The sequence below is a fragment of the Hylobates moloch genome, unplaced genomic scaffold (genome assembly GCF_009828535.3).
Source record: "Hylobates moloch isolate HMO894 unplaced genomic scaffold, HMol_V3 SCAFFOLD_17, whole genome shotgun sequence".
In the NCBI taxonomy this organism is placed as follows: domain Eukaryota; kingdom Metazoa; phylum Chordata; class Mammalia; order Primates; family Hylobatidae; genus Hylobates; species Hylobates moloch.
Genome location: NW_026652292.1, coordinates 30870587 through 30898247, shown reverse-complemented (window position 1 = coordinate 30898247; position 27661 = coordinate 30870587). Strand labels below are relative to the sequence as shown.

The window sequence follows — 27661 nt, the reverse complement described above, 5'->3', positions numbered from 1 at the left end:
AATTTTATTATTTATTTATTTTTTAAGTAGAGACAGGGTCTCGCTAAGTTGCCCAGGCTGGCCTCGAATTTCTGGGCTCAAGGGATCTTCCTGTCTTGGGCTCTCAAGGTGCTGGATTATAGACATGAGCCACTGTGCCCGGCCCCGTTTCTATTTTAATCAAGAATATGTCAAAAGAAAGAGGAGCCAGAGACAGCCTTCTCTTAACACAAAGCAGGGTGTTGTATCTTCATCTGACAGTAAGTGACTTGGTTAACTTTGATTTAATTTTGGCTTTTGGGAAGTCATGGGGAAAAGAAGTAAAGCTGAGGATGGCGAAATACCTTTGCTAAACCCAGAGACACTGCACCTGAATCCTGCTCAGTGTTTTGTAGGCAACCAACTGCCTTCTGCCACTGGTATCCGGAAGGGGAAATGAGTTACCTTAAGTGGGCCAAAGTGGGGAAATACTAACAGTACAACTAGAAAGCAAGAGCTGTCGTGAAAGCCCTGAATGGGTTCCCACTGCCATTTCAGACAAAACTGATGCAGTTAAGCCTGACTTTCCTGGCAAGCGCAAGGGTAGATTTTTCCAAAAGGCTTTTTAGACTGCAAATACACAGCCTTTCCATGTCTAATCACAAACGCAAACTGCTGGACACATGCTCTCTGTTCCCAGCTGGTTGTGTATGTTTTCTTCACACTTCAACAGAAACGTGCCAAGGTGTGACATTTATGAATTTCGCCAACTGGGAACTGTGCACACAAATCGTTCTTGCTTGTGGTGTGGGAAAATGATGAATGGGGGCTGTTCTGCCTGGGGAGGAGGGCTGCTGTCACTCTGGCATGCCTACAGCCTTATTTATTACACACCAAAGTATAAAACCACTCCGCCGCTGCAGCTCTCAGCTCCAGTCCTGGCATCTGCCCGAGGAGACCACGCTCCTGGAGCCCTGCTGTCTTCTCAGGGAGGCTCTGAGGCTCTGTTGAGAATCATGCTTTGGAGGCAGCTCGTCTATTGGCAACTGCTGGCTTTGTTTTTCCTCCCTTTTTGCCTGTGTCAAGATGAATACATGGAGGTGAGCGGAAGAACTAATAAAGTGGTGGCAAGAATAGTGCAAAGCCACCAGCAGACTGGCCGTAGCGGCTCCAGGAGGGAGAAAGTGAGAGAGCGGAGCCATCCTAAAACTGGGACTGTGGATAATAACACTTCTACAGACCTAAAATCCCTGAGACCAGATGAGCTACCGCACCCCGAGGTAGATGACCTAGCCCAGATCACCACATTGTGGGGCCAGGTACTCAGAATTCTCTTCTAAGGATTTTTGTGAAAGCTTAATGAGTTTTGTTGTTGCTGTTGTTGTTGTTGTTGCTGTTGTTCTTTTTTTGCCTAAGATTCTTAGAATCAATGAATGCTTTCGAGAAGTTCGCTAAGCTGCTTGTGAATCTCTTTCTGGATTGCTCTCGGGTACAAGAGAGACTGTCGGTCTCTGTTAGAAAATCAGCCGAGGCAGCAATGATGTGATGGGATAGTGGCCGTAATATCACCCCATCAGAAAGGGGAACCTGGCCAGCCAGCTTCCTGCTATGCTGGGACTTGATTTCTTTCTTGCTCTGTTGGTCCGGAAAGGAGTGCTGACCCACGCAGACAGATGGGTCACTGTAGACAATCATTTGTTGTTCTTAAGAGAATTGGACTTTCTTAATCCCTTCCAGCAGGGAGAAGCTGCCCTTTGAATTTGTCAAAAGCAAAGTTTTTTTACTTTGATTTGTGAGTATACTGTGACATTTCATGGCAGTCTTGTTTATTTGATTTATAGCATTCTAGATTGTTAAGCCTCTCTGTTCAGCCTGTTTTAAAAAGAATTAAAGAGTTAAATAAAAAATAAACTGTTTGAAATGCAAACCTTATAGCATGATTTGATGCCTGATAATCACAGAGGACTTGATCTATTTCTCAGGTTATAAATTCAGCTCTAAGGAAATATCTTTAACTCTTGGTAGTGTAAGAGTGAGTTAAGATTTCAGTATAGTGAATTGCAAATTGATGAAACTCAATGTAATTTAAAATATTTTGAATTACCCTCTAGACATCTAGTATGCTGAAAACTGTTGGAGGGGGCAAGAAGAGTTACTTTGAGTTATATGATATTTGAACATACAGGTTTTTACTACAAGATTTGATTACTTTAATGCATTAAATAGGACCTGAAGAATTTCATGTAATTGAAATCTAAATCCTTCCTACCATGGATTCAGAAGTTTAGGTTGGTTGTTTGGTTATATGATCAGACCAAGATCACACACAGAATCCGTTGCAGATTTGAAACTAACCCAGAACTTCTAACTTGACCACACAAGGCAGTTGCCCAAACCATTCTGTGGGGGATGTATCCAGAGAAAATTGCTTCTTTAAGGAGCCACAGAAGAAATGATAATCTCTAAATATGATCTTATCTTTTGAAAGCCACTTTTAGAGATTGTCTATTCATCTGACAATCTTTTGGCTAAAGGGTAATTATTAACACTAATTTGTGTGTGGGTTTCTGTTTGTGGTGAAGATATTTTCACTTGTGTCCAAGACTTGATGTGGACTTTCCATTTCACATGTGGTATCTTTCCTGGCCAACAGATGGTATCTCTCCTGGCCATGACAGTGCGATTCCCCCAACGGAAGCAGAAGGAAGTTCAATGTTGTCTTTGGTCATTATGTCCTGACAACCAACACCCAGCAGGCCACTGAAATCCAAATCACATTTCTCCTTCAGTCTACCTTCTAGGTTCCTGAAGTATTTTCAAACAAACCGCCAACAGGAGCTATTGAGGATATTTAGAGTTACTGACATTCTGGAAGTTTTCAATACAACTCCTCTACCAATGGCTATGGAGACCACAGTTTGAATTTAGGACTGTGCTACGTTCTTCCTTCTTTCCCTACTTCCCCTGTCCCTCTTCTTTGATCATAATTCACTTTTCCTCTTATTCATTCAGTTCCCAAGCATTTCTTGTGCTTCTACTTTGTACCAAACTTTAAAAGGGGGGCCAGGGATATATAAAGATAAATGTGCCTGAGCTCCCATGTCCAAACCATCCTGAAGGGCTGTAGAAGAGATAAATTTTTATTAATTAAATTAAGTTTAATTAAATGCCATGTGTTACATAAAATCGGTACATAAAAGGCAGTTGGGCAAAAGTGTCAAAATACTGATAGTTTTTGTGTTGGATCTTAAAAGATGAGATTGAAAGAATGACTATCCACAGCAAATTTAAAAAAAAAAAAAAGTGCTGCAATAGAGACAGGAAAGCCTATGAGGAGTTGGCTGTGGCTGAAGCTCCTGGGTTAGGGATGCAGGGGTGGGGGTTGGGGGGACAGGATGCTACATGATTTTAGTGCCAAGAAGGATTCTGCTAGCTGGTTTAGGAGCTTAGATTTTGCTTTGCTAGCTAGGTTTTGTTTGTTCATAGCAGGACAGTGAGATAATCAGATGTATGGTCTGGAACGATGTTCCAGCTGTGGGTTCATGGTGGAGGACAATGGCCAGAGATCTGGGGTGGGCAGACCTGGGCTCTCTTTTCCTGGTATTTTCTTCTCTGCAGCCTCTTTGTCATTCACCTTTGTCAGTCTCTCCCCCTTGTCCCGGATACCCATTTCTCCCTCCTCCCACTTCCCTTCCTCTTATTTCTTTGCCCTTTTTTTGGGGCAGGAGATTTTAAAAAGGAGCTATGACTCTCCTTCCTAGAAGTCACTTACTAGTAGTAGAGCTCAATTCTGCATCACTACCCCTAGGCCTCCATCTACAAAATTGATGGAGCGTGTCTTAGAGACAAACTCTTTCTCGCCTGCTGCAAATTTACATGCTTTTTGCATACAAATTTGTCCTGCTTTGGGGAAAGGGGATGATAAACAAGGAGATCATAAATAGCAACTACCTACGTGTAATTTTCCCTTTCCTAGGAGAAAACTTCTGAATTAACACAACCCGTCCAACTTGTTCTAAGGGTCCCAGCAAAAGACTCAACAATGCAAAAGTATTGTTCCATTCAACTGAACTTTGAAAGACAAGGCCAGAGGAAGGAGCATGTAATGCAATGTTGCTGAAGGGTTCTCATGAGGCACTCGACTAGTAGCAACCAGAAGTCTCTCACTGTTCTGGTGGCAGCTCTGTGCCCTCAAAGTGCCCTCAAGTAGCTTGGTCTTGCACTTCCAATCCTAGTTGGCTCTAGCATTGAGCAACTCCATCTCCTGGAGCTGAATTCTTGTGCCTAGATACTAGACTTTAAAAACAAAATGTTTCTAAATTATTATTTGAGGCTTTGGAAAATAGTATCTTTGCATTGTAGAGCTGGAAAAAAATGCAAGACAATTGTAGGGAAAAAGTGGGAAATCTTCTCCTGTTTCATCCTCTGAAGATTCTCTGAAAATTAACTGTCCAAAGGCAGATCAATGGGAGAAAAACACATACCACATGGGGATGATTTCCCAATAGCCCAATGCATGCTTACACACCCTTCCATGTAGGGTAGCAGGGAGTTGGGGAATGTAGAAGTAAATTACAAAGTTCCTCTGAGCCCTGGGGGAGGTGTTGTTACCAAAAGTGAATCTATACAGGTCTGCAACAACCTCAATTCTTGGCTCCTCAATTCCATTGAGGGTCATAAGGTGGAAAGAGAGACCAATGCAAGTTTTAGAGCAGGAATGAAAGTTTATTAAAAAGCTTTAGAGCAGGAACAAAAGGAAGGCAGGTATACTTGGAAAGGGCCAAATGGGCAACTTGAAAGACAAGTGCACGGTTTGACCTTTTGACTTGGGTTTTTTTTACGTTGGCATACTTCTGGGGTCTTGCGTTACTTCTCCCTTGATTCTTCCCTTGGGGTGGGTTGTCCACATGTGCAGTGGCCTGCCAGCACTTACTTGGGAGGTGAGCATGCATAGTATGTTTACTGGAGTTGTAACCATGCTCACCTGAGGTATTCTGCCCTTACCAGCCAAATGCTCCTAGGAGGTCATTTGCCAATTAAACTCTGCCATTTTGCCTCTTAATGCACATGCTTGAGCACACTTGCCCAACTCCTGAGATCTTATTGGGAAGCTGCCAATAACCAGTTTCAGGTTTTTTCTATCTTTAGGAAGACTGCCTTTCCCCGACACTGGCTGCAACCAATTATTATTTTAGAGAAACAGTTAAAAGCCACTTGATCATCACCTGATGATCACCTGATATTCCTGGTCAGGTAGAGCCCTCCCCTACCCTGCTCATGTCTGAGTAGCTGCCTACTGTAACAGTGTCAAGAAGGGAAGAGAGAGAAATTTACTGTGAACAGAGGTTGTCTTAAAGCTTCCCAGATTATGGCTCCTAGCTGCCCTCAGGAAATAGAAAAAAAGCCTGTCTGAGCCTTGTGATGACTCCCAGTCTCTTCACTTCTCCAGTGGTTGATCTTTCCCGGTTATTTGATGAGATTCCTAAGGAGGGGGTCTTAAGACAATTGCATTTCTTTTGGAAAGACACTTTCTTAGTCAAATAAAGAAATTCCAGACAGAGTCCCTCCCGGCACTTCTGGAAAGAAGATCAGAGAGACTGGGAGGCAGGGAAAGGTCAGAGAGAGACCTTGGATCTGAGGCTTCTCTCTTTTTTTTTTTAATAAGAGATTTGCCACAAGCCAGTTTTCCCTGTGATAGCTCTTCCAATACGTCTTTCTTAAGACACCAAAGTTCAGAAGGATCATGAGGCCCCTCTCTCATAATCTGCGTTCGTACTGAAAATCAAGATCAAGCAAGCTTTTGTCCTGCCCCACAGAGCCTTCCATCCTCCCTGTGCTCACCTTATCTTCGTGGCTTATTTCTGAAGCTTTCCATTTCCAATCACTCAACATGCTGAAGCACATATTTTGAAGAGTCATTTTCTGTGCACCAACACCACCTCATCCAATCCTCTGATTTAATCGCCAAAAACAAAACAAACAAAAAAAGATGACTGGAGAACAGTGGCTTCTCTAAGGTCACGCAGCACCATGATGGAAATTCTGGTTTCAGTCCAGTGGGTGTTTCAACATTCCTAAGCATCTCAGTATTTCCATTCCATTCCTACATCCATGGTTCCACTTGAGGATTTTCCCTCCTTCTCCTCCCTTCTCCATCCTTAAAATTCATCATTGGCAGAGCCCTGGATTTTCTGAGGTTTAAAAGGCTGAATTTCACATTGGCAAAACCATAGCAGGAAATATGGAATCCTTCCTTCTCAGATTACAGTTTTGGATTAGAAGGTGGGGCGTGCCGTGGTGTCTTTGACTTTCCAAGTGTCCTGAAATCCCTCAGATAAAATCCCTGAGATGAAATCCCTTATCTCAAACCAATGGCTTTAGTTGACTTTTCTTCCCCTACCAATTTGACAGAAGGTTTTCACAGACTCTAGTTCTTGTCCAGGTTTGAGCCTGGTAGACTGAAGACAAGACTAGGAGTTGGCTCTAAGTTATAGCTCCTGATCAGGCAAGACTTGGGTTCTGAGAGGTTGCAGGAGAATGCTTGTGCTACAGATACTGTTCAGCGTTTTCCCGGAATAGCTTTGCAGAAAATTTTAGGAAAAAGTGGTGAGAGAATGAGAACAAAATTCAAGCCCATTTTTTATTAAAAAAAAGAAAGTAAGGTCTAAATGTTTAACTGTGTGAAGTTTTGATCCAGTTAAATTTTTAGTGACAAATACAACTTGAATTTTAAATTCTTTTTTCCTCCCTCTGTGTCTCCTTTTTCTTTCTCTTCTTCCCTGGCCTCCTTTTTCTCTCATTTGCTTCATTTTTTTCATGAATCTCTTAGCAACAACATGCTGTTTTCAAAAGACTGTTGAATTATAATTGATGTCTAGGAACATTTCCACAAGTATTTTGTATGACATAATTAAAAGGCAAGTTGCCAATTTAGATGACAGTTCAAATTTCATAAGCAACTTTAACTCTTCTGTCAATCAACTTCCACTAGGTCTTTAGCTCTTTGATGGTAAACATATATTTTAGAAATTTATCTTTGTATAAATAAGCATTTCACTCAGTGTCATACTTGAGCATATTTAGTACCCATTAAGTGCTTATTAAATATTGGTTCAAACAGTGAGATAATCATTTCACAATTTTTTTTTCTTTGAGACTGTGTCTTGCTCTTGTCGCCCAGGCTGGAGTACAATGGTGCTATCTCAGCTCACTGCAACCTCTGCCTCCTGGGTTCAAGTGATTCTCCTGCCTCAGCCTCCCAAGTAGCTGGGATTAGAGGCATGCACCACCATGCCTGGCTAATCTTTGTATTTTTAGTAGAGACGGGGTTTCACCATGTTGGCCAGGCTGGTCTCCAACTCCTGACCTCAGGTGATCCACCTGCCTCGGCCTCCAAAAGTGCTGGGATTACAGGCGTGAGCCACCATGCTCGGCCCAATCATTTCACATTTTAAAGTGGAATGTGTGAAATAGAAATCATGTTAAATAGTTGATTTACTTACAAAGTTAAAGTTGTTTCAAGATGTAGATAATTAATAAAAATGTATTAATATTGGACTTATAGTTAATAGCAATGTATTATATTCTTGAAAATTGTTAAGAGTAGATTTTAAGTGCTCTTTCTACAAAAACAGCATATGAGACAATGCATATGTTAGTTAGCTCAATTTAGTATTTTACACTGTGTACTTATTTTACAACATGTTATACCTGATAAATATATATATAATTTCTAGTTGTCAGTTAAATAAGTAAATGAATGTATTGGACTAAAAAATACTTTATTTCCTTCATCTTCTAAGACAATTTAAGTGTGCTACAGCTGTTTGAAAAACTAGTGTTACTATTCAGAATTTCTAAGAAATCTTAATCTAGCTCTTAACTCAGTATCATGGATATAGTAAGCATTTTAAAACAGTGCTTAAAGTGGATAATTCTTGTAATTTGAGGACCATCTACTCAATTTAGCTATGTCTGGGGCTGTGGCAGTTGGAAAAGAGAAAAGGCTTCCAAGTCCACTTCTGAAGAAGTTTCTTCCTTTGTGGTTACAGTAGCAGCAGGAAGGCACTTTTCAGAAATAGGACCCAACTTCCCACCCCCACCCACACGCCTTTTCAAAGAGCATCTTCTTCTATTGACTTTTTTGTTGCCTTTTCCTTTGATCATCACCTGACCTTAGCTACTCCCTGACCCTTTGCCATTGATATTTCCACCCCATCCCATCTTTTCTGATCTTGCTGTGATTCGATTGGAATTAAGCTTACCTAAGGGCCAAGGCCAGTGGAAATTTTAAAATCCTAATTGCTCACAAGTACCTTTTTTTCTGAAGCTTCTCTTTCTGTCTTTTTAGTCTCCACAAACTGGAGGACTACCCCCAGACTGCAGTAAGTGTTGTCACGGAGACTACAGCTTTCGAGGCTACCAAGGCCCCCCTGGGCCACCCGGCCCTCCTGGCATTCCAGGTAAGGATGAGCAAGACATACTGTCAATCTAATTGCAGCCTGAGCTAAAGTAGGAGCAAAGGGCAAACCTAAATAATTTGGGATCACTTCTGTGTGATCCAAAGGATCCGCTAGATTCTTGGCACCCTGGAGTACCAGGTTCATAGGCTGGGAGGCTCCTCAACAGCATTAAGTCCGAAACGACCAGGTCATAGTCTTCATTCCAGTATATCTGCCACAGCGTGCTTTATGAAGGGCAGAGTAGAGCCGAAAGCTTACTGCTCTGGGCTACAGCCCTCTCAATGCCAGTCACTGAGCTGTGCATCCTTCTGTGTGACTCTAGGTCCAGCTAAGTGCTTCCTCCTCCAGTCTCAGGATCTCTCCATGTTCAGCCGTCTCTCAGCTGACTCTCATGCCACTCTTGGCCTCATGGAAACATTTTTAGGCTCCAGTACCATGTAGTGGTATGGGGAATGCTCTGGAATTCAGACCCTACTAGACCAGCAGTTCAGTCATCTGTACTATGCCGATGCCGCCAGGCACGGGGGAGTGCCGTGGGCCTGCTGGTACCCTGGGTCAGTCCAGGAAAGGGTAGCCCAGGTCCTCTCAATATGAGGCTCCTAAGCCTATCTTGGATTTTATTGTCTTCATCCTCACGTTAATCCTTAGGGTAGGACCTCATCTCAGGGTCTGGCCAAAGTCTACTGGCTCTCCTGTGACTTACTCTCATTGATGTTAATATTCATCAAATGTGGTTCAATTTTTTTTTTCTACTTTTGAGTAGCTTCTCGCACAAAACCAAATTTACAGCCAGAACATTTATGTTAAACTTTAAACTACACTTACTGGCTTGGAATCTATGTCACTGGCCATCAAGGACAGCAGCCAGCAGGTGCAATGATGTAGGCTAGGGCCTATTTCAACCCTTGTAAAATCTTCTCAGGTCTTAACTCTTCTGAGGTTACACAAAAGTTTGGCCTTGGTTAAATGTTTTCTAACCAGGAAATGGCTTTGTCACTGAACACATTAATTTGTAAACACAGTCAAAGTTCATCCATTTGGAAGGGCTGTAAGCCTGGTATGATAACCAACCAAGGATAGCATGCAAAATAAACAGCAAAAAGCCTGAAATTTAGCAAATATTAAAAATAAAGAAGAGGTGTAGAAATGGTCTCTTCGTGGCAAAGGGAAAAGTTAAAATTGTTTTCCAACTCTTGCTTTCAAAATCATTGCTGTAATTTGTTTACTGAATGAATTTACCTTTTCCCCAGTTATAAAAGTGATATGTGTTTTTTGTAGAAAACTTCAAAGAGACAGAAAAATATACAGAATGACACGAAAATTACTCATGTTCCACATTTAGAAAAGAACCTCTGTGAATATTTTTCTGTAACTTATTCTTGTATTTTTTTTCCCTATGGGTATAATACATAAATACATATTTTTCCAAACAAAGATAGTATCATGTTATCTGTATTTACTCATAACATTTTTTTTTTCCTGAAACAAGGTCTGGCTCTATTGTCCAGGCTGGAGTGAAGTGGCATGATCCAGGCTCCCTGTAGCCTTGGCCTCTTAGATTCAAGAGGTCATCCTGCCTCAGCCTCCCAAATAGCTGGGACTACAGGTGCACACCACTATACCTGGCTAATTTTTTAATTTCTATTTTTGTAAAGATGGGATCTCACCCTATTGCTCAAGCTTGTCTCAAACTCTAGGGCTCAAGTGATCCTCCCACCGTGGCTTCCCAAAGTGCTGAGATTACAGGTGTGAGCCACTGTACCTGGCCACTTATAACTTTAAAATCTAAAAATATCATGAATATCACTATATCATTAAATGTTTTTCTTCAGCCTTCTTTTTTATGATTATATAACATAGTTTCTAGAATATGTCATGCCCTCCTAGTATTGGTGATTATACAGGTGGTTTCCAATCTTTGCTATTTTAAATGATAATGTGATAATCAGAATTCTACACAGTTTTTCCTCCAAGCCTTGCTTCAAAGGATAAACAGGCTTTGGAGCTTTAGTGTATCTAAGGCTTCTTTCAGAGCCTGGTGCCCTATTTAGATGATGATACCCCTTGGTTATATTTGGGATTGTTTCGAATGGTCCCCTTTCATAATTGAGTTTGGACAGTATGTCTAGAAATGGATGGTAAGTATGAGCGACTGGGTTTTCTCATGTGATGATGTCTGGTTGTTTAAGGAAACCACGGAAACAATGGCAACAATGGAGCCACTGGTCATGAAGGAGCCAAAGGTGAGAAGGGCGACAAAGGTGACCTGGGGCCTCGAGGGGAGCGGGGGCAGCATGGCCCCAAAGGAGAGAAGGGCTACCCAGGGATTCCACCAGAACTTCAGGTAAACCATCCTCGGTATATCTCCTGGTGGCTTTCTAACCTGCCTGGCCACAAGGGGCCAGGAATCAGGATGTTCGAGTGCTTCCTCAAGTCTTCCCCAATCCTGAGTAAATCTGAGTCTCAGTTTGTTCATCTACATCACAGGATGTTTGCATAAGGCCCATACTGTCCAAAAAGGGGACTTAGATATTATTCTTAGGGAGGAGAGACCTTTAGGAAATTGGACCAATCCAAGGCAACCTAATATAAATCACTTCATTTTCCATTGAGTTTTTTGAGAATGTGATAAGTGTAAAAAGTTTTGAATCAATTGTATACAATTAATATATAAAGGATGATGAAATGTCTATTATAAATTATATATATGTGTTATTAAATATTTATTTTGTGTATGTTTTATATAAACACATATTTTGTAAAATATATATGTTATATTTATATAAATTATATTTTATATATTATAATATAAAATATTTTATTAAAATGTATTTATATTTATATATTTTGTAAATATAAAATGTATTTATGTTTATATATTTTGTAAATATAAAATGTATTTATATTTATATATGTATTTGTATATATAATACAAATATATATGTATTTGTATTTATAAATTATATATTTATATATTTTGTAAATATAAAATGTATATTTATGTATTTGTATATATAATATTTATATATATGTATTTATTAATATAGTTATATTTACATATACTAATCCATACATAAATATTGATATATATTGTTTTCTCTCAACTCAGATTTTGTGATATAATTTTTGTTTATTTTTTGAAACAGAGTCTTGCTCTGTTGCCCAGGCTGGAGTGTAGTGGCGCGATCTTGGCTCACTGCAACCTCTGCCTCGTGGGTTTGAGCAATTCTCCTGCCTGAGCCTCCCTAGTAGCTGGAATTACAGGCATGCATCACCACACTTGGCTAATTTTTGTATTTCTAATACAGACGGGTTTTTGCCATGTTGGCCACGCTGGTTTCAAATTCCTGGCCTGAAGTGATCTGCCTGCCTTGGTCTCCCAAAAAAGTGCTGGGATTACAGGCTTGAGCCACCACACTTGACCTTGTGGTATAATTTTTACTTGAGCTTTTCTTGTCAGAATCTTCTTTATCAATGGAGAATTTCAGTTTTGAGTCATCCACTCAGTGTTCCAGACCAGATTACATTCATTTCAGCATAAAGTCTAAAAAATCAATTTATGAGGTTAAAACTACATTTTATTCCAGGCTCAAGTACCCATTTACCTATTCTTTATCTCTCTTTTAAATGATCATTAAAGTTCTTATTGCCAACAACGTCTTAAACTTGTAAATGTGAGGTTAAGTCACAAGAAAAATTACTAACTTTGGGTTATTTCTGGGAGGTGGAGGAGGGCTAATATTTTGAAATGGATCCCCTCCAGGGGACTTCTATCAGCATTGAAAACTAGCATTTTAAAAAAATTAAGTTTCCTTCTGACTAGTGTCTTCCCAAAAAAAGTAACTTGTGGATAAAAATAAAGTAACTGAGATAAAATCCTGCAATATGAGAGATTTTTGAAGAACTAGACTGTAAAGCGATTCTTGCCTGAAAGATCAATTAGGGGGAAACTCTGTCTTTTATTTGTGGGTGTATGGTGGTGGTTTGACCCTGTATAAGTTCCATCATTTTTCTGGGCCTTGGTTTTTCAAGTTTAAAATAACTTGAATAGTTAGTGTGTTACTATCATTTGTGGGTTTTGCAACTTTCAAATGAATGCCATTTTTGTTTTGTTTTGTGTGTGTGTGCACAGGCTGGAGTGCAGTGGTGTGATCTTGGCTCACTGCAGCCTCCACAAAGGTTCAAGCGATTCTCTTGCCTCAGCCTCTGGAGTAGCTGGGATTACAGGTGCGCGACACCGTGCCCGGCAGATTTTTTTTGTATTTTTAGTAGAGACGGCATTTCGCTATGTTGGCCAGGCTGATCTCAACCTTCTGGCCTCCAGTGATCTGCCTGCCTCGGCCTCCCAAAGTGCTGGGATTACAGGTGTGAGCTACCGTGCCTAGCCAAATGCTGTTTAAGAATTTCAGCAACCTGGGATCCATGTGCCAGTATAAATTTACAAACAAAAAGGCTAGAGGTGCCACTCAGCCAGGTTAACGTATTTAATAAGACAGAAGGTAAACATCTCAAAGCTAGACACTCTAACCCATAACCTATGAATGGTAAACCACGGAGAAGGGGCCCTAGAGTAGCCAGTTTGATAGAGAACATTCTGGGCAATTATTAAATTTGCCCCATCAGCTATTTTACCTTAAAATCACAGTACAATCATTTGGGTCTTATGCAGACTGTGAAGGAGGGAACTTCACATTCTTTGAAGGTCCCAGCAAATTAAAGAATTTATTAATCTAACTTACACTCAGTTTCAATGACTCATTTGGATGAAGGATTGACTTTGACGAAGGATTGACAGCTCATTCTTCAATGGTGGTTTTAAGCAAAAGCTTTTCTTTTCTTTTTTTTTTTAACTTTTATTATAAGTTCAGGGGTACATGTGCAGGTTTTTTACATAGTTAAACTTGTGTCGTGGGGATTTGTTGTACAGATTATTTTATCACCAGATATTAAGCCTAGTACCCATTGGTTATTTTTCCTGATTCTCTCCCTCCTCCCACCTTCCATCCTCCCATAGGCCCCAGTGTGTTGTTCCCCTCTATATGTCCATGTGTTCTTGTCATTTAGCTCCCACATATACATGAGAACATGGGGTGTTTGGTTTTCTGTTCCTGCATTAGTTTGCTAAGGATAATGGCCTCTCGCTCCATCCACGTTCCTGCAAGGGACATGATCTCATTCTTTTTTATGGCTGCATAGTATTCCATGGGGTATATGTAGCACATTTTCTTTATCCGGTCTATCATCAATGGGAATTTAGATTGATTCCATGTCTTTGCTATTGTGAATAGTGACAAAAGCTTTTCTTGACAGGCGGAATTGTCTCAAGGCTTTTTAAGTTGTTGTTAACATTTTGTATTTTGAACTTCAACCCTGTCTTTGGACATTAGTAGTATAGAGGTGGTAATAATAATAGTAGTGGTGGCAAGAGGAGGAAGAGCACTGCCCAGTTCTCCACTTAAGGGATATAGAAATTTGAGGATCAATTACTAATTGCTTAATTGCCAAGTGACAGAATTAAGAGAGGTGGACCTTAATCTCATATATTTGGACCCAAGTAGACAGTCTTATTCCCAAACTCGTACAGCCTCTTGGTTGCCACCATGAGCGGGTTTCTCAAGTTAATTCTTTTTGCTGATCTTTTACTGATTAAGCAGAAGCTTTCAAAGTCCCTTAAAAGATTACACATAAAGTATTTGTAACCATTCCCAGAAATGGGTGTTGACTATTAAATGACTTCTCAGATTCTCTCATTTCTAAACTTTACAGTTCCAATATGACATTTTTTCATCCAAAATCTTGCTGAGAAATTTTTGTCATTCTAATATTCAAAAAGATTGCTAATTTTAGTAAACCATTTTTCTGTATTTTAGATAACTGCAAACACTCCTTTTTACCTTTCTAAGGCTATTCACGTAATATCTTTTCATTGTTAAAAAAAAAATAGAGGAGTTCTGGGCCAAAAATAATAAAACATGCCAAGAGGTGATTACTATTAACATACAGTTACATAACTTTTCAGATTTATGCATACTTATATACATGTTACTTTTAAATATGATGGGAACATATATACATATTATTACTTTATTTCATGAATGACAATCTATCCTAAATGCCTGTTCATGTAAATAAATACAATTCTATAGCTTTAAAATTAGTATCTCTTTTTTCTGAATATAAAATTAATACATGCTAACTTGAAAATTAGAAGTGTAATGAAGGAAAACTTTCCCATGAAACTTCTACCAAGAAAGACCTGCTATTAATAATTTCAAGAATATTCTTGCAGATATTTTTCTGAATTACCCACACAATAACTCCATCCACACAGACAGTTAATAAAGGCTGGTATCAGCCAATAATGATCTTGTGTTGTCTACTTTTTGAGTAAACAGTGTATTGAAGATATTTTCTCATTTTATACAGATGCACATTTAGATCAGCATCAAGAATTCTCAAAGTGTATTCAAAGAATTAATTTCATTAGGAATTAATAGGCTGGGCACCATGGCTCACGCCTATAATCCCAGCACTTGGGAGGCCGAGGAAGGTGGATCTCTTGAGCCTAGGAGTTTGAGACCAGCCTAGGCAACATAGTGAGACCTTGTCTCTACAAAGAAAAAAAAAGAAATTAATAGGTATCTTTTGGGGAAAAAATAATGCAGGGTTACCAAAATTAAAATGTTTGGCTATAGGGTTTCTGAGGTCCTTGAATTTGCTAATGTGCATTTCACGGCTATAAGTGGAAAATTTCATCTAAATTTTTCTGGTATTATTTGATAACAGAATTTTAATATTTCAAAAATCATTTGAAAGACAAATAATCTTTGAAACCTATGTTCAGAACTGTTGATAGACATTGTCAATCTAATGGCTGCATAGCATTCAAATGTTGGAATTACCATAATTTATTTATTTCTCCATAGATTGATGTTTATTCCCAATCTTGCTGTTATGTATAATGTTTAACAAACTAATCTGCATAAAAACTTGACTTCTTTAAGATAAATTGCCTATTTATTGACCAATAATTCTTTCCTTAGATTGCATTCATGGCTTCTCTGGCAACCCACTTCAGCAATCAGAACAGTGGGATTATCTTCAGCAGTGTTGAGACCAACATTGGAAACTTCTTTGATGTCATGACTGGTAGATTTGGGGCCCCAGTATCAGGTGAGATGGAAACATAGGATGAAGATTGAGTTAATCAACGTAATAGTAAAGACAATTAAGGAAAGAAGGAAAGAAGAGAGGGAGGGACGGAGAAAGGGAGGGGGGGAAAGAAGGAGGAAGGGAGTAGGAAATAAAGACATTAAGGTAGTTTTTTTTTCTGATTCAAGTTAAACCAAACAGCTCATATAGATTTCTGTTGGATTTCAAAGTAAACAAATTAGGATCTGAAAAGACAAAGATAGTTTTTAAAATATGGCCATAGTCATTAATATTATTAACTCTGATTTAGACTGAGCTAAATAATTCTTAAGAGGACATAGTTACCTCTGACTTTAAAAGTCCTTAAAACATAATTCTCAGTTTAAATGTGTCATAACTGTTTCCTCCCCTTGCCACCACCTCAAAGAGTGCCTGATCCTATTTTTTTAATTAAAATAAATTGAGCAGGTAATACATTTACTTATTTAAAAAGTTAAGGCCTGACGCGGTGGCTCATGCCTGTAATCCCAGCACTCTGGGAGGCCGAAGAGGGCGGATCACAAGATCAGGAGACAGAAACTATCCTGGCTAACATGGTGAAACCCCGTCTCTACTAAAAATACAAAAAATTAGCCGGGCGTGGTTGTGGGCGCCTGTAGTCCCAGCTACTCAGGAGGCTGAGGCAGGAGAATGGCGTGAATCCGGGAGGCGTAGCTTGCAGTGAGCCGAGATCGCGCCACTGCACTCTAGCCTGGGCGACAGAGCGAGACTCCGTCTCAAAAAAAAAAAAAAAGAGTTTGTTTATGCAAATGAATACAAATATATCTTCTCATATTTCTATATAAAAGCTAGGACACTCTACATTCTGATTGTGTCTTGCTGTAAAAAAACTAACAATATATTTTAGAAATCTTTTCACATCATTACTTCATCTTCTTTCTTATAGCTGAATGTACCAAAGTATATTTAATGAATTCCCTTATTGCTGGACATTTGGGTTGTTTCCAGTTTGCTTTTTTTTTTTTTTTGGTGGTGGTGGATTTTTTTTTGCTGTTGTTTTGTTTGTTTCTAGACAGGGTCTCTATCCTCCAGCCTGGAGTGCAGTGGCATCATCTCGGCCCACTGCAACCTCTGCCACCTCTGCCTCCCAAGCTCAAGCAATCCTCCCCACTCAGCCTCCTGAGTAGCTGGGACTACAGACCCAGGCCACCACACCTGGCTAATTTTTGTAGTTTTAGTAGAGACGGGTTTTACCATGTTGGCCAGGCTGGTCTGAAATTCCTGGCCTGAAGTGATCCTCCTGCCTCAGCCTCCCAAAGTGCTGCAATTACAGGTGTGAGCCACCATGCCAGCAAGAATATGCCACTTTGTAATTGATCACTTACAGGTATATCTGTAGGCTAAAGTTTTAGGAATATTATCAGTATAAACATATCCATAATTTTTATCAATTTTGCCAAATTGCTCCCTGTAAGGGTTGTACCAATATACTTAAATTGTCAAGATATGAAAGCACTTATTTCCTGATAGCCTTATCAACAAAATGTGCTTTCAAGTTTCTGGACAGTTGATAAATAGAAAATCCCATTTTACAAACTTTTTACTTTGAATTAATTTTAGACTTACAGGAGAGTTATGAAAATATTATACAAAGTTCTCATATTTTGTTTAACCATCTTCCCCTACTATTAACATTTTAAATAACCAAAGTGCAATTACAAAAATAAAGAATGAACCTAGGTACAATACTATGACTAAATTATGGACTTTATTCAGATCTCACCAGGTTTTTCGGATGCCCCCAGCTTTTAATTCCATTTATTGTCTGGCCATTTCTACCATGGGTTTGCACCTTTTGTTCTATAATGTTCTTTTATAGAGGTATTTGCTTTATTAGTATAAATTCATGGCTACATTTTTCATCTACTACATGAAAACATTTTTTCTTGGAGAGTATCGTTAATCCATTAGGGTCATTTTTGCTTTTCTTTTCTACTTGAAAAAATTAACTGATGGTTGAATGAGTTGAAATTTCCTAGACCAGCCATATGCTCTAGTTTCTTGGTGAAGAAAGGACCAGGGCAATTTCTAGACTGGATAACTCAAAGGCTTCCTCCCCTGCTGCCAGGGGACTAACGGATTCTTTTAAGTATGGCCCTGATGTGTATTTTTCTTGGTCACACACTTCCACTACCTCTCCAGACTGCACTGGGTCCATGAAAGCTTCTGAAGCCAGCCTTATACTTCCTGGTTCCCTTGCCTTCAGGAGCCTTTTCCTTTCTTTCTTTTCTTTTCTTTTTTTCTTTTTTTTTTTTTTTTTGCTGGCAGATTTTGAGATTGGCCACTGCAGGTCCGCTTTCCACATCCTACACTGTATCTAGCAACCATCACCCCAAACACAGCCTTGGCTTCCGCTCAGCCCCTGTTCACAGGGGCTTGTTTTCAGCATTGCTCTTCCACGTGGCCCGCACTATCAGGGAGTACATTTCTTCTGGCACTGTGTGACACCTGCTGCCACCTGGCCTCCTCAGAGCCCAGCCCAACCTCGTATTATCTCCACGTGACTCTGTCCACCCTCAGGGGCATTTGGCAGCACTTACAGGTATTTTTGAAGTTCATTGATTTTCTTCCAGTCTCCTAGTGTTGCAGAATGTGGATACTTATTTGGTTTTTGTTTTTCAATTCTATTCATTTCTCTATATGGTATCCAGAATTAAAAGGAAGAAACTTCTGATGGAGGCAGTGGCCCTGTCAGATTTCACAAATGCTTTTAAGTGCACCTTGATTTATTTTTTCTACTCAGTTTAAGTCAGAAATGAACTGAGATATGAAATGATAGAAGCAATCTTTCATCACACTTTAATGTCATGAAAATCATCTTTAAATGTTCTTATGTGATTTTCTGCTCTGAAGGTTTATGTCATAATTCTCTTATAACTATTCTGTTAAATGCTATCTATGCTACAGATTATATTAGTGCCTAGAAATACCTAGTCCATGTTTCCATGGAATTAAATGGCTTTATAATTGAAGCCTAAGTAAGGATTTAATTTTTTAGAGCTCTCTTGGGCCAGACGTTCAGCTTCTAGTGATACCAACTGTCATTTGACTCTCACAGTTCTCTGTTTCGGTCTCCATTTTTGCAATAGATTGCAAAAAGACCATTTTGTCCTTTTCGACTTTGGGAGTGAAGAGACAGAGAAGGCTGGTTTTTGAAATTACAGCAACACAAAGACCTCCAAACCATAGTGCAAATGTGTCTCCTCTGGTTTCAGTACCTTCCCTTGCAGGAAAGCCACATGTGGGTATAATACATACTCACTTCGGAATTTCCAACTCCAGGCATTTCATTTATTCACCATCTGGTGTTTTAGTCTCCTCTTTCTAACATGTTTTTGCAACCTATTTTTAATAGTAGTCATCATTTTGTAAGAAAAACTAATATATTTTCCTGTCATTTTGATTTCAGCTTTATCTTCTTGAGGCATTGAAAATTATGTATGTGTATGTGTCTAATATGAAATTTTGTAAAATGTGAAAAACTGAACACATGTAAACTATTTTCCTTGAGGCTTTTAATTTTTATCTGCCTTTACTTTTCCTCTGTGAGCCAATCTTTAGGCATATGAATAGGCATGATAAACTTTTAGGCCATTTCCTTTGTTCCCAGAACATTGAATATGCATTCCTGGCACTAGACAAAGCATCATCATACTTCTTCGTTTAATTTGACTTAGAATCAGGTGAATTGACACGGCACCCTTACAACTTTCATCTTCCTTAATTGCACCTTTGAGAAAGAAAGAGAACTATCTTTTATTAAAGCTATTTCTGGGTTATTGTCTTGAAAGCCCATTTGTTTAGAATGTAACATGGAAATCAGTAAGAGCTTGATGACTTACGTTCATTCACCTTTCCAAAATGCACACCAAAACCCCAGATCATTTAGAATTTGAAAATTTTTCCTTTTGTCTTGTCTGTGTGCTATTGGATTCTTTTTAATCATTCAGTGAAAGTATCTTGTGTGCTGGCATTTAGAGTATATTAGGTCATATTATATTGCTTTCAATTAAGAGCCCTAGGCTCTTATTTAAAAACTCAAATCTTTTAAAATATATGTTGGTCTTTTTCAAATGAAGAGGATATAGACTTTTAGTGACAAGGTCCTGCTGCTGAGTCTAAGTTGGGTCTTTCTGTTTATTGTATGTAATTTCACCAACATACAAGGAATAGCATGAGAAATTACCAGAACCATTTCCCTAGAACTCATAAACATTTATTCTGTGCTCCAAGATTTCCTTATCTTTGGCTAATCCCTTTCATGAGTTTAATCATCTGTTGTATTGTTATAGTTGCTCATTGCAGATCACGAGGTTTTTTTTGAGACGGAGTCTCGCTCTGTCGCCCAGGCTGGAGTGCAGTGGTGCAATCCCGGCTCACTGCAAGCTCTGCCTCCCGGGTTCACGCCATTCTCCTGCCTCAGCCTCTCTGAGTAGCTGGGACTACAGGTGCCCGCCACCACGCCCAGCTAATTTTTTTTGTATTTTTAGTAGAGACGGGGTTTCACTGTGGTCTCGATCTCCTGACCTCGTGATCCACCCGCCTCGGCCTCCCAAAGTGCTGGGATTACAAGCATAAGCCACCGCACCCGGCCGCTCATTTTCTTAAGTCATGGAGCGTTTTTGTTCAATCACAAACCTCTCTGTACCTTGGTAACACGAGTTCTGTGGTACATGAGGATGATAGCTAACTTATGCCCAGGAACAACACCTACTTTGCCCTAAGCACTTTGTCAGGGCACAAGGCAGTGAGATACAGCTAAAATGAGGTAGGCTCCTTCTTTAAAGACTTTTAAGTCTTATTGGGGATACACAATGTATACATTGAGAAAGTCTCAAAACACTTGAAAGCACTTGGAAGGGGATTAGATAAAGGGACATTCCTGCAAAGTAAGGCCAAGGAGAGACACCACACTACAAAGAATATCAATAAAAGACATGTGAAGGCATTTGGCAAATCTCCAGGTATTTCCAGGTCCTCAATGTATAACATGTTAATATCAACATGGATAAATACCTGCTTTTTTCAGGTGTGTATTTCTTCACCTTCAGCATGATGAAGCATGAGGATGTTGAGGAAGTGTATGTGTACCTTATGCACAATGGCAATACAGTCTTCAGCATGTACAGGTGGGTGGTCTTTTCTATCATGGGTCTCATCCATGCTGCCGTTGTTTGTTCAAGGAATGCCTAATGACAGGGAAGCGTATGGGAGTCAATAGAGCCTGACATGGCCCCTGTCCTTAATAAGAGCCCTCACGCACCAATATGGCCACATTATCATCATTATTGTTTGGGAAAAAATTAATCTGATGAACTTGAGCATCAGCAGGTTGATAAGAGGCCTTGCATTAATTACTAGCAGCACTCCCCATAACCAATCATTTGGATTATTTTTATAACTCATTATTTTTCTCCTCTCTCTCTGCCCCTTTTTCTGCTTTCCCATTCTCCCATGCCCTCTGATGTTAGCTTGGAATGTGGCAAAGAGGCAGAGAGCCAACACCTTTCTTACAATTAAATGGGCCATGAGTTATCTATGAAAAACTTTGTGGCTGTTATCATTTCCCTGTTATTTTTGATGATGTGTGATAATTGCTGTGTTTACTTCTGGAGCCTTACCTGAGTGGGAAGATGTATTTGAAATGCTAAAAGACAGAAAGATGAGTTAGGGTAGGTGAAATTGTTGCAACTAAGAGATCCAGTTACTCTAACATATTAGAAGTTGATTTTTCTTGACCAGTCCAGGACAAGAGTTCCAGGTTGGGAAAGAATGAGGGGTTGTAGGAGGGGTGCAGGTTGGGAGCGGGTTTATTCTTCCTGTTTTTTGAGGAAGCCAGGCTGATGAAAGCAGCTCTGCTATCTATAAAACTGACTTTGAGCCGGGCTCGATGGCTCACGCCTGTAATACCAGCACTTTGGGAGGCCGAGGTGGGCAGATCAGGAGGTCAGGAGATCGAGACCATCCTGGCTAACACGGTGAAACCCCGTCTCTACTAAAAAAAAAAAAAAATACAAAAAATTAGCTGGGCGTGGTGGCAGGCACCTGCAGTCCCAGCTACTCGGGAGGCTGAGGCAGGAGAATGGCATGAACCCAGGAGGCGGAGCTTGCAGTGAGCTGACATTGCGCCACTGCACTCCAGCCTGGGCGACAGAGCGAGACTCCATCTCAAAAACAAAACAAAAAACAAACAAACAAACAAACTGACTTTGAAAGTCTCTCTAGTCATTGTCATTGCCAGAGTCAGAAGGAGAAAAGCTTGCTGTTGCAAGCTTGTGGAAATATTTATGGATCAGGAATTCTGTTCAGAGAACTTAGTCACATTGTTTTCCACCCAACAAATGCAAGGGTGGCATGGAATTGCAGTGCCAATGGGACAGAAGAAAGGGGATTCTGGTGAACAGATAACCTTCTCTGCCCTCTGGCTTCCAAATATCTGCTGAACTCTTCTTCCTACACTTACAATACATGTCTCCCCGTCTCTCTGTCCCTATGGGAGACAGCCTGTGAAGCACAAATAACGCATCCAGCTCAAAGCCCTGAGTCAGTCAATGAGTAGTCCTTTTCATCAAATTGGTTTGTTGGTTGTTTTTCTCTTTGGCTCCTGGTTCTGTCCTCTGGGAGGGTCTTCTTTATCTGCTTTTCTCTGTGGCACATCTGAAAGGTGAGCAGGCCCTCCTCGAGGCTCTCTCACAGCCCACTTCCTGCTGGTGCAAATTTGAAAGCTGAGTCAAACAGCCCAAGCCTCTTGAGTCCAGTTTTGGGTCTCTGGCAAACCCATTTCCTCAGAAACTTCCTTAGCAGGCTTTTACTCTATTTTTTACTCGATTTTACTCTATTTACTTAGCTGGCTTTTACTTCATTTGTTAAATAGATTAAGTGAAGTCAGTTAACGTGTGTTACTAAACCACACTCCGTATACTTTTCTTGACAGTTTTCAGCCTGCTATTCCTTGTCTTCATGCCTTCTCTCAATTTAATAGAGTTACCCTGAGGCCTTCTAAAGCAATTGATTTGGGCAGAAAGGCAATATTTTTAATCCATCAGATTGTGCCACAGCTGTGTCTACTTGATTGAATGAGTAGTCTTTTTTTTTTTTATTATTTTACTTGAAGTTCCAGGATACATGTGCAGAATGTGCAGGTTTGTTACACAGGTATACATGTGCCATGGTGGTTTGCTGCACCTATCAACTCGTCATCTAGGTTTTAAACCCTGCATGCATTAGTTATTTGTCCTAATGCTCTCCCTCCCCTTTCCCCGCACCCCACCACAGGCCCTGGTGTGTGATGTTCCCCTGCCTGTGTCCATGTGTTCTCATTGTTCAACTCCCACTTATGAGTGAGAATATGCGGTGTTTGGTTTTCTGTTTCTGTGTTTGTTAGTTTGCTGAGAATGATGACTTCCAGCTTCATGCATGTCCCTGCAAAGGACATGAACTCATTCTTTTTTATGGCTGCTGAATGAGTAGTCTTAAGGAAAAAACATCAACTTTATCACTGCTCTTCCAGCTATAAAGACACCTGGCTTTTTTAACCTTGTTAGGCCCCAACCATGTAGACACTATGTACTTCCTCTTCTTCAAACAAGTCAGTTTTTGCCTAACTCATCTTTTGTAGCAACATCTTTCTAAAAGCAGCAAAGAGTACTTTGGCTTTTTCCAATCACTTCCCTTTCTTACCCTACAGGCATTAGATCTATCTTCCAAGTTATCACGTTTTCCAAATGTTTTTGCACAGTGTAACATGGATCTTCTGCTTTCCCAGACCATGATATTTGTTTCCCCATTGCTCCTTGCCTGACCATGAGACAGTGCAAGCCTATTTTTATTTGGGTTGTGGACCAGCCTCCTTTTGTACCAAATTCTAGCTTAGTTAGGGGAAGCTAAATTACTGTAACAAAAACCCAGTGGAATAGCTCAAACATAATATAACTTTCTTTCCTTCTCATCAAACAGCCCAAGGTTGTTCCAGGTTGGAGCAGAGAAGAGAGAGAGCTCTTTTCCACACAGTCTCCAAGAACCCAGTATTCAACATATGGCTTCTAAGATCATTCTGGTCATTGTCATGAACATTCCAGACAGTCCTAAGAAGGAGCAGGGAGGGGTTTTGTGAGAGTGTTACTAGCCAGCCTTAGAAGTGGCACATAGGTCATTTCTGCTCACAGGCTGTTTAGAGAACTTAGCCACAGGATTATACCTGTGGGAAGGAGAGAAGGGGAGCACAGACTTTGGTGAAGAGCTGGTTGTTCATGGCAAAGACTAAGTAGTTTGTTCCTCTTTTTCTTTCTAGCTATGAAATGAAGGGCAAATCAGATACATCCAGCAATCATGCTGTGCTGAAGCTAGCCAAAGGGGATGAGGTTTGGCTGCGAATGGGCAATGGCGCTCTCCATGGGGACCACCAACGCTTCTCCACCTTTGCAGGATTCCTGCTCTTTGAAACTAAGTAAATATATAACTAGAATAGCTCCACTTTGGGGAAGACTTGTAGCTGAGCTGATTTGTTAAGATCTGAGGAACATTAAAGTTGAGGGTTTTACATTGCTGTATTCAAAAAATTATTGGTTACAATGTTATTCACGCTACAGGTACACCAATAATGTTGGACAACTCAGGGGCTCAGAAGAATCAACCACAAAATAGTCTTCTCAGATGACCTTGACTAATATACTCAGCATCTTTATCACTCTTTCCTTGGCACCTAAAAGATAATTCTCATCTGACGCAGGTTGGAAATATTTTTTTCTATCACAGAAGTCATTTGCAAAGAATTTTGACTGCTCTGCTTTTAATTTAATACCAGTTTTCAGGAACCCCTGAAGTTTTAAGTTCATTATTCTATATAACATTTGAGAGAATCGGATGCAGTGACATGACAGGGCTGGGGCAAGAACAGGGGCACTAACTGCCTTATTAGCTAATTTAGTGCCCTCCGGGTTCAGCTTAGCCTTTGACCCTTTACTTTTGATCCACAAAATATGTTAAAACTCTGAATTCACATACAATGCTATTTTAAAGTCAATAGATTTTAGCTATAAAGTGCTTGAGCAGTAATGTGGTTGTAAGTTTGTGTGTGTTCCCCCACATTACCCCCAACTTCGGATATGGGGTCAGGAGGTTGAGGTTCACTATTAACAAATGTCATAAATATTTCATAGAGGTACAGTGCCAATAGATATTCAAATGTTGCATGTTGACCAGAGGGATTTTATAACTAAAGAACATACACTACTGATAAATACCTTAGAGAAAAACTTTGACCTGGCTTTAGATAAAACTGTGTCAAGAAAAATGTAATGAGCAATATATGGAAATAAACACACCTTTGTTAAAGATACTTTCTAAACTTGTTTTTAATAAAGTTTAATAGTCATAGAATTGTGAATCACTATAGTTAACAGAAAGTGAAAATATTTTCATGCAGATGATGTGAACAGCCATTGAATAGGTGACTTGGGCACACAGCAGGGTCATGTGACTCCAGAAAACTTCACTTTTCAGTTATTCCATTGTTATAATTTCAACCCTTTAAGACATTGATGTTTAGAGGGCTCACAAATAACATCTGAATACCTCTAAGGAAAGAGGTTTTTTATTACATACCTGAAGTCTTTGTAATGTTCATGCTTAAATTCTAAGTTTTCACCTTAGTGACACACAAGGTTTGGTTGTAGGCAACAAGTCCCAGGTATGTGGGAAATTGATTCACAACAGAGATGGGAAAAGGTGCAGATAATTTCCAATGCCTTCACAATTTACCCATGACCAGAATTATACTTGAAAGACTAATTTCACAAGTGTCCCAAAACTGAGAAGCTAAAAAGGAAACAGTAGGTAGGTGTCATAGGAAATTTACATGTACCATCTAATAAACAAAACCTGCAAATTCTAAATCTTTTTTTTTTTTTTTTTTTGAGACAGTTTCACTCTGCTGCCCAGGCTGGAGTGCAGTGGCACGATCTCAGCTCACCGCAGCCTCTGCCTCCTGGGTTCAAGTGACTCTCCTACCTCAGCCTCCTAAGTAGCTGGGACTACAGGCACCCTTCACCAGGACCAGCTAATTTTTAATGTTTTTAATAGAGATGGGATTTCACCATATTGACCAGGCTGGTCTGGAACTCCTGACCTCAGGTGATTTGCCTGGCTTGGTCTTCCAAAGTGCTGGGATTACAGGCGTGAGCCACCGCACCCGACCGCAAATTCTAAATCTTAAAGCAACTCTGCAAACGAAGCACTTGAGTTTCTGCTTGCTTCACGGATGTAATACGGTGTAGAACTGTTTCACATAATGATCAGCTTTGGTAATTTTCCAGTGTAGAAAACATTATATTTGACCCTTGGACAACAAAGAGATTATATTGAAGGAATTTTATTGAGTGTATCATGAATAAAAGCTGAAGTCAAAATTAAAATGTAAAAAAATAATTCAGAGGATGGAATATGCAAATGTAAACTCCAAACGATGTGGCTGGAATTCATAAACATTTACTTTATGCAAGATACTTTGCTATTCCAGGCACTCCTATGGCATTTAAAGTACAATTCTTACCTTCTCTAATTTTTCAACCTAGTAGAGGACAATAGGCTAAAAGGAATAAGTACATGGATAACAAAACATAAAGTAGAATGTTTTTACAGCCATAGAAGGCAAAGGGCTAGGAATTCAAAGGAGAGAGAAACAGTATCTAGCTGAGAGCATAAGAAAAGCTTGTGGAAAAGATAATATTTGATGGCCAGAGACACTTTCTTGCTTTTGTATGTTTGAAGTGTTATATTTAAATATATATATATATAAAATATTTGGATTTAAAAAACTCACTATAGAAAATTTATAAAATTCCCCAAAATATTTAGTATAAAATTAATCATTCCATCAAATATTAAATAATATTAATATTTTAAAGTGTTTATTTCAGTCTTTTCCTGCATGTATTTATGGCTTCTATTTTTAAATATAGTAATAAAACAATTTGAAATTAGCTTTTTATATATTTTTGTATCTTGCTCTAATGGGTTGGACTAACATATTAAGAATACTCTCGAATGCTACTAAGGACAATTTGAAAACATAATTTTAATGGCTGCATACTTTATTTAACTTTCCTGTTTTGGAAAATATTATATATTTTTTTGATTACAAATAATACGTCATGAGCATTCTCTTTTTAAAAAATAAACTGTGTGCATATAATTATTTCCTTTGATTAAATTTCTAGAAGTGAGATTATTTGGTCAAAAAACCTAGACATTTTTAAAAGCTGTTAATAATGTCACATTTAAAAAAAATAGCTTAAACATATGTAAGGAGGGACTTTATTCAAAAGGATTATTGCCATAAGGGGAAGGTGACTACGACAATAGGGAAGAGGCTCTGAGATCTATGGGATCTGTAGCTCAGAGGACAGACACAAATAGGCTTTCTTTTATGGATAGAAGTAAACAAGAACTAGGTGCAGGGGATGGGATGAGTGACAGGTATGATGGGACATTGACTAGGCAACACTTTTTCCTGAGTTCAGCCAGTTCCCTGGAGGAGGGGCCTCTAACTTTAACACGGTTCCATGTTCCAATGCCGAAAGTGAGCCAAAGTTTAGGTGCCTGGGCAAAGGGGAAAAGCCTTACTAAACTTTGGTCAAGTCAGGTTAGTTTGCATTTTGCCCAGATTGAACAGTTCAACAAACACTTCAGCTAACATTTATAAGACCAAAAAAAGTGGGAATTTAGAGGGTCTGTGCCTGGTCATGTCCTATGTAAACAAGAAAGTTTTAAGTCATAAGAGAAAGCATGATTCCTTGCAGCAAGCCATTTCCCAGAACAAAAGGGAAGGAGGATTTTTAAAGTGCCTTTCCAAGAACACAGGGCTCAGGTAAGGTTCAACATTGCCAATAAATATTGTCAAATTGTCCTCCAAGAAATCTGCACTCCTACCAGCAATATTTGAGAATGCTAGAAATGCTGCAGATAGGTAGGATTGTGATTTGTGAGGATGGGAGACAAAGTGTTCTATGCAATGAAAAATAGTTTGGAAA

The 27661-nt window shown here is 39.4% G+C and overlaps 1 protein-coding gene across 2 annotated transcripts; it reads left to right on the top strand.

Moving 5' to 3' along the window:
- The first annotated feature begins 886 nt into the window (after nucleotides 1-886).
- C1QTNF3 (C1q and TNF related 3) lies at nucleotides 887-26823 on the top strand. 2 transcript variants are annotated; one of them, XM_032135589.2, is made up of 6 exons: nucleotides 887-1058; nucleotides 8309-8420; nucleotides 10610-10764; nucleotides 15464-15593; nucleotides 20662-20761; nucleotides 23923-26823. In XM_032135589.2, the coding sequence occupies exons 1-6, from the start codon at nucleotides 975-977 to the stop codon at nucleotides 24080-24082; spliced, it is 741 nt and encodes a 246-aa protein (XP_031991480.1). In that variant the 5' UTR covers nucleotides 887-974; the 3' UTR covers nucleotides 24083-26823. The 2 variants fall into 2 exon arrangements, with proteins under 2 accessions (XP_031991480.1, XP_031991479.1); XM_032135588.2 differs by having other exon boundaries at nucleotides 887-1277.
- The last annotated feature ends 838 nt before the right edge of the window (nucleotides 26824-27661 follow it).

Bases quoted from the DNA above. Each gene is read 5' to 3' on its own strand.
- C1QTNF3 (XM_032135588.2), top strand. From the start codon at position 975: ATGCTTTGGAGGCAGCTCGTCTATTGGCAACTGCTGGCTTTGTTTTTC. The intron at 1,278-8,308 runs GTACTCAGAATT...CTGTCTTTTTAG, and splicing joins TCACCACATTGTGGGGCCAG to TCTCCACAAACTGGAGGACT. The intron at 8,421-10,609 runs GTAAGGATGAGC...TGGTTGTTTAAG, and splicing joins CGGCCCTCCTGGCATTCCAG to GAAACCACGGAAACAATGGC.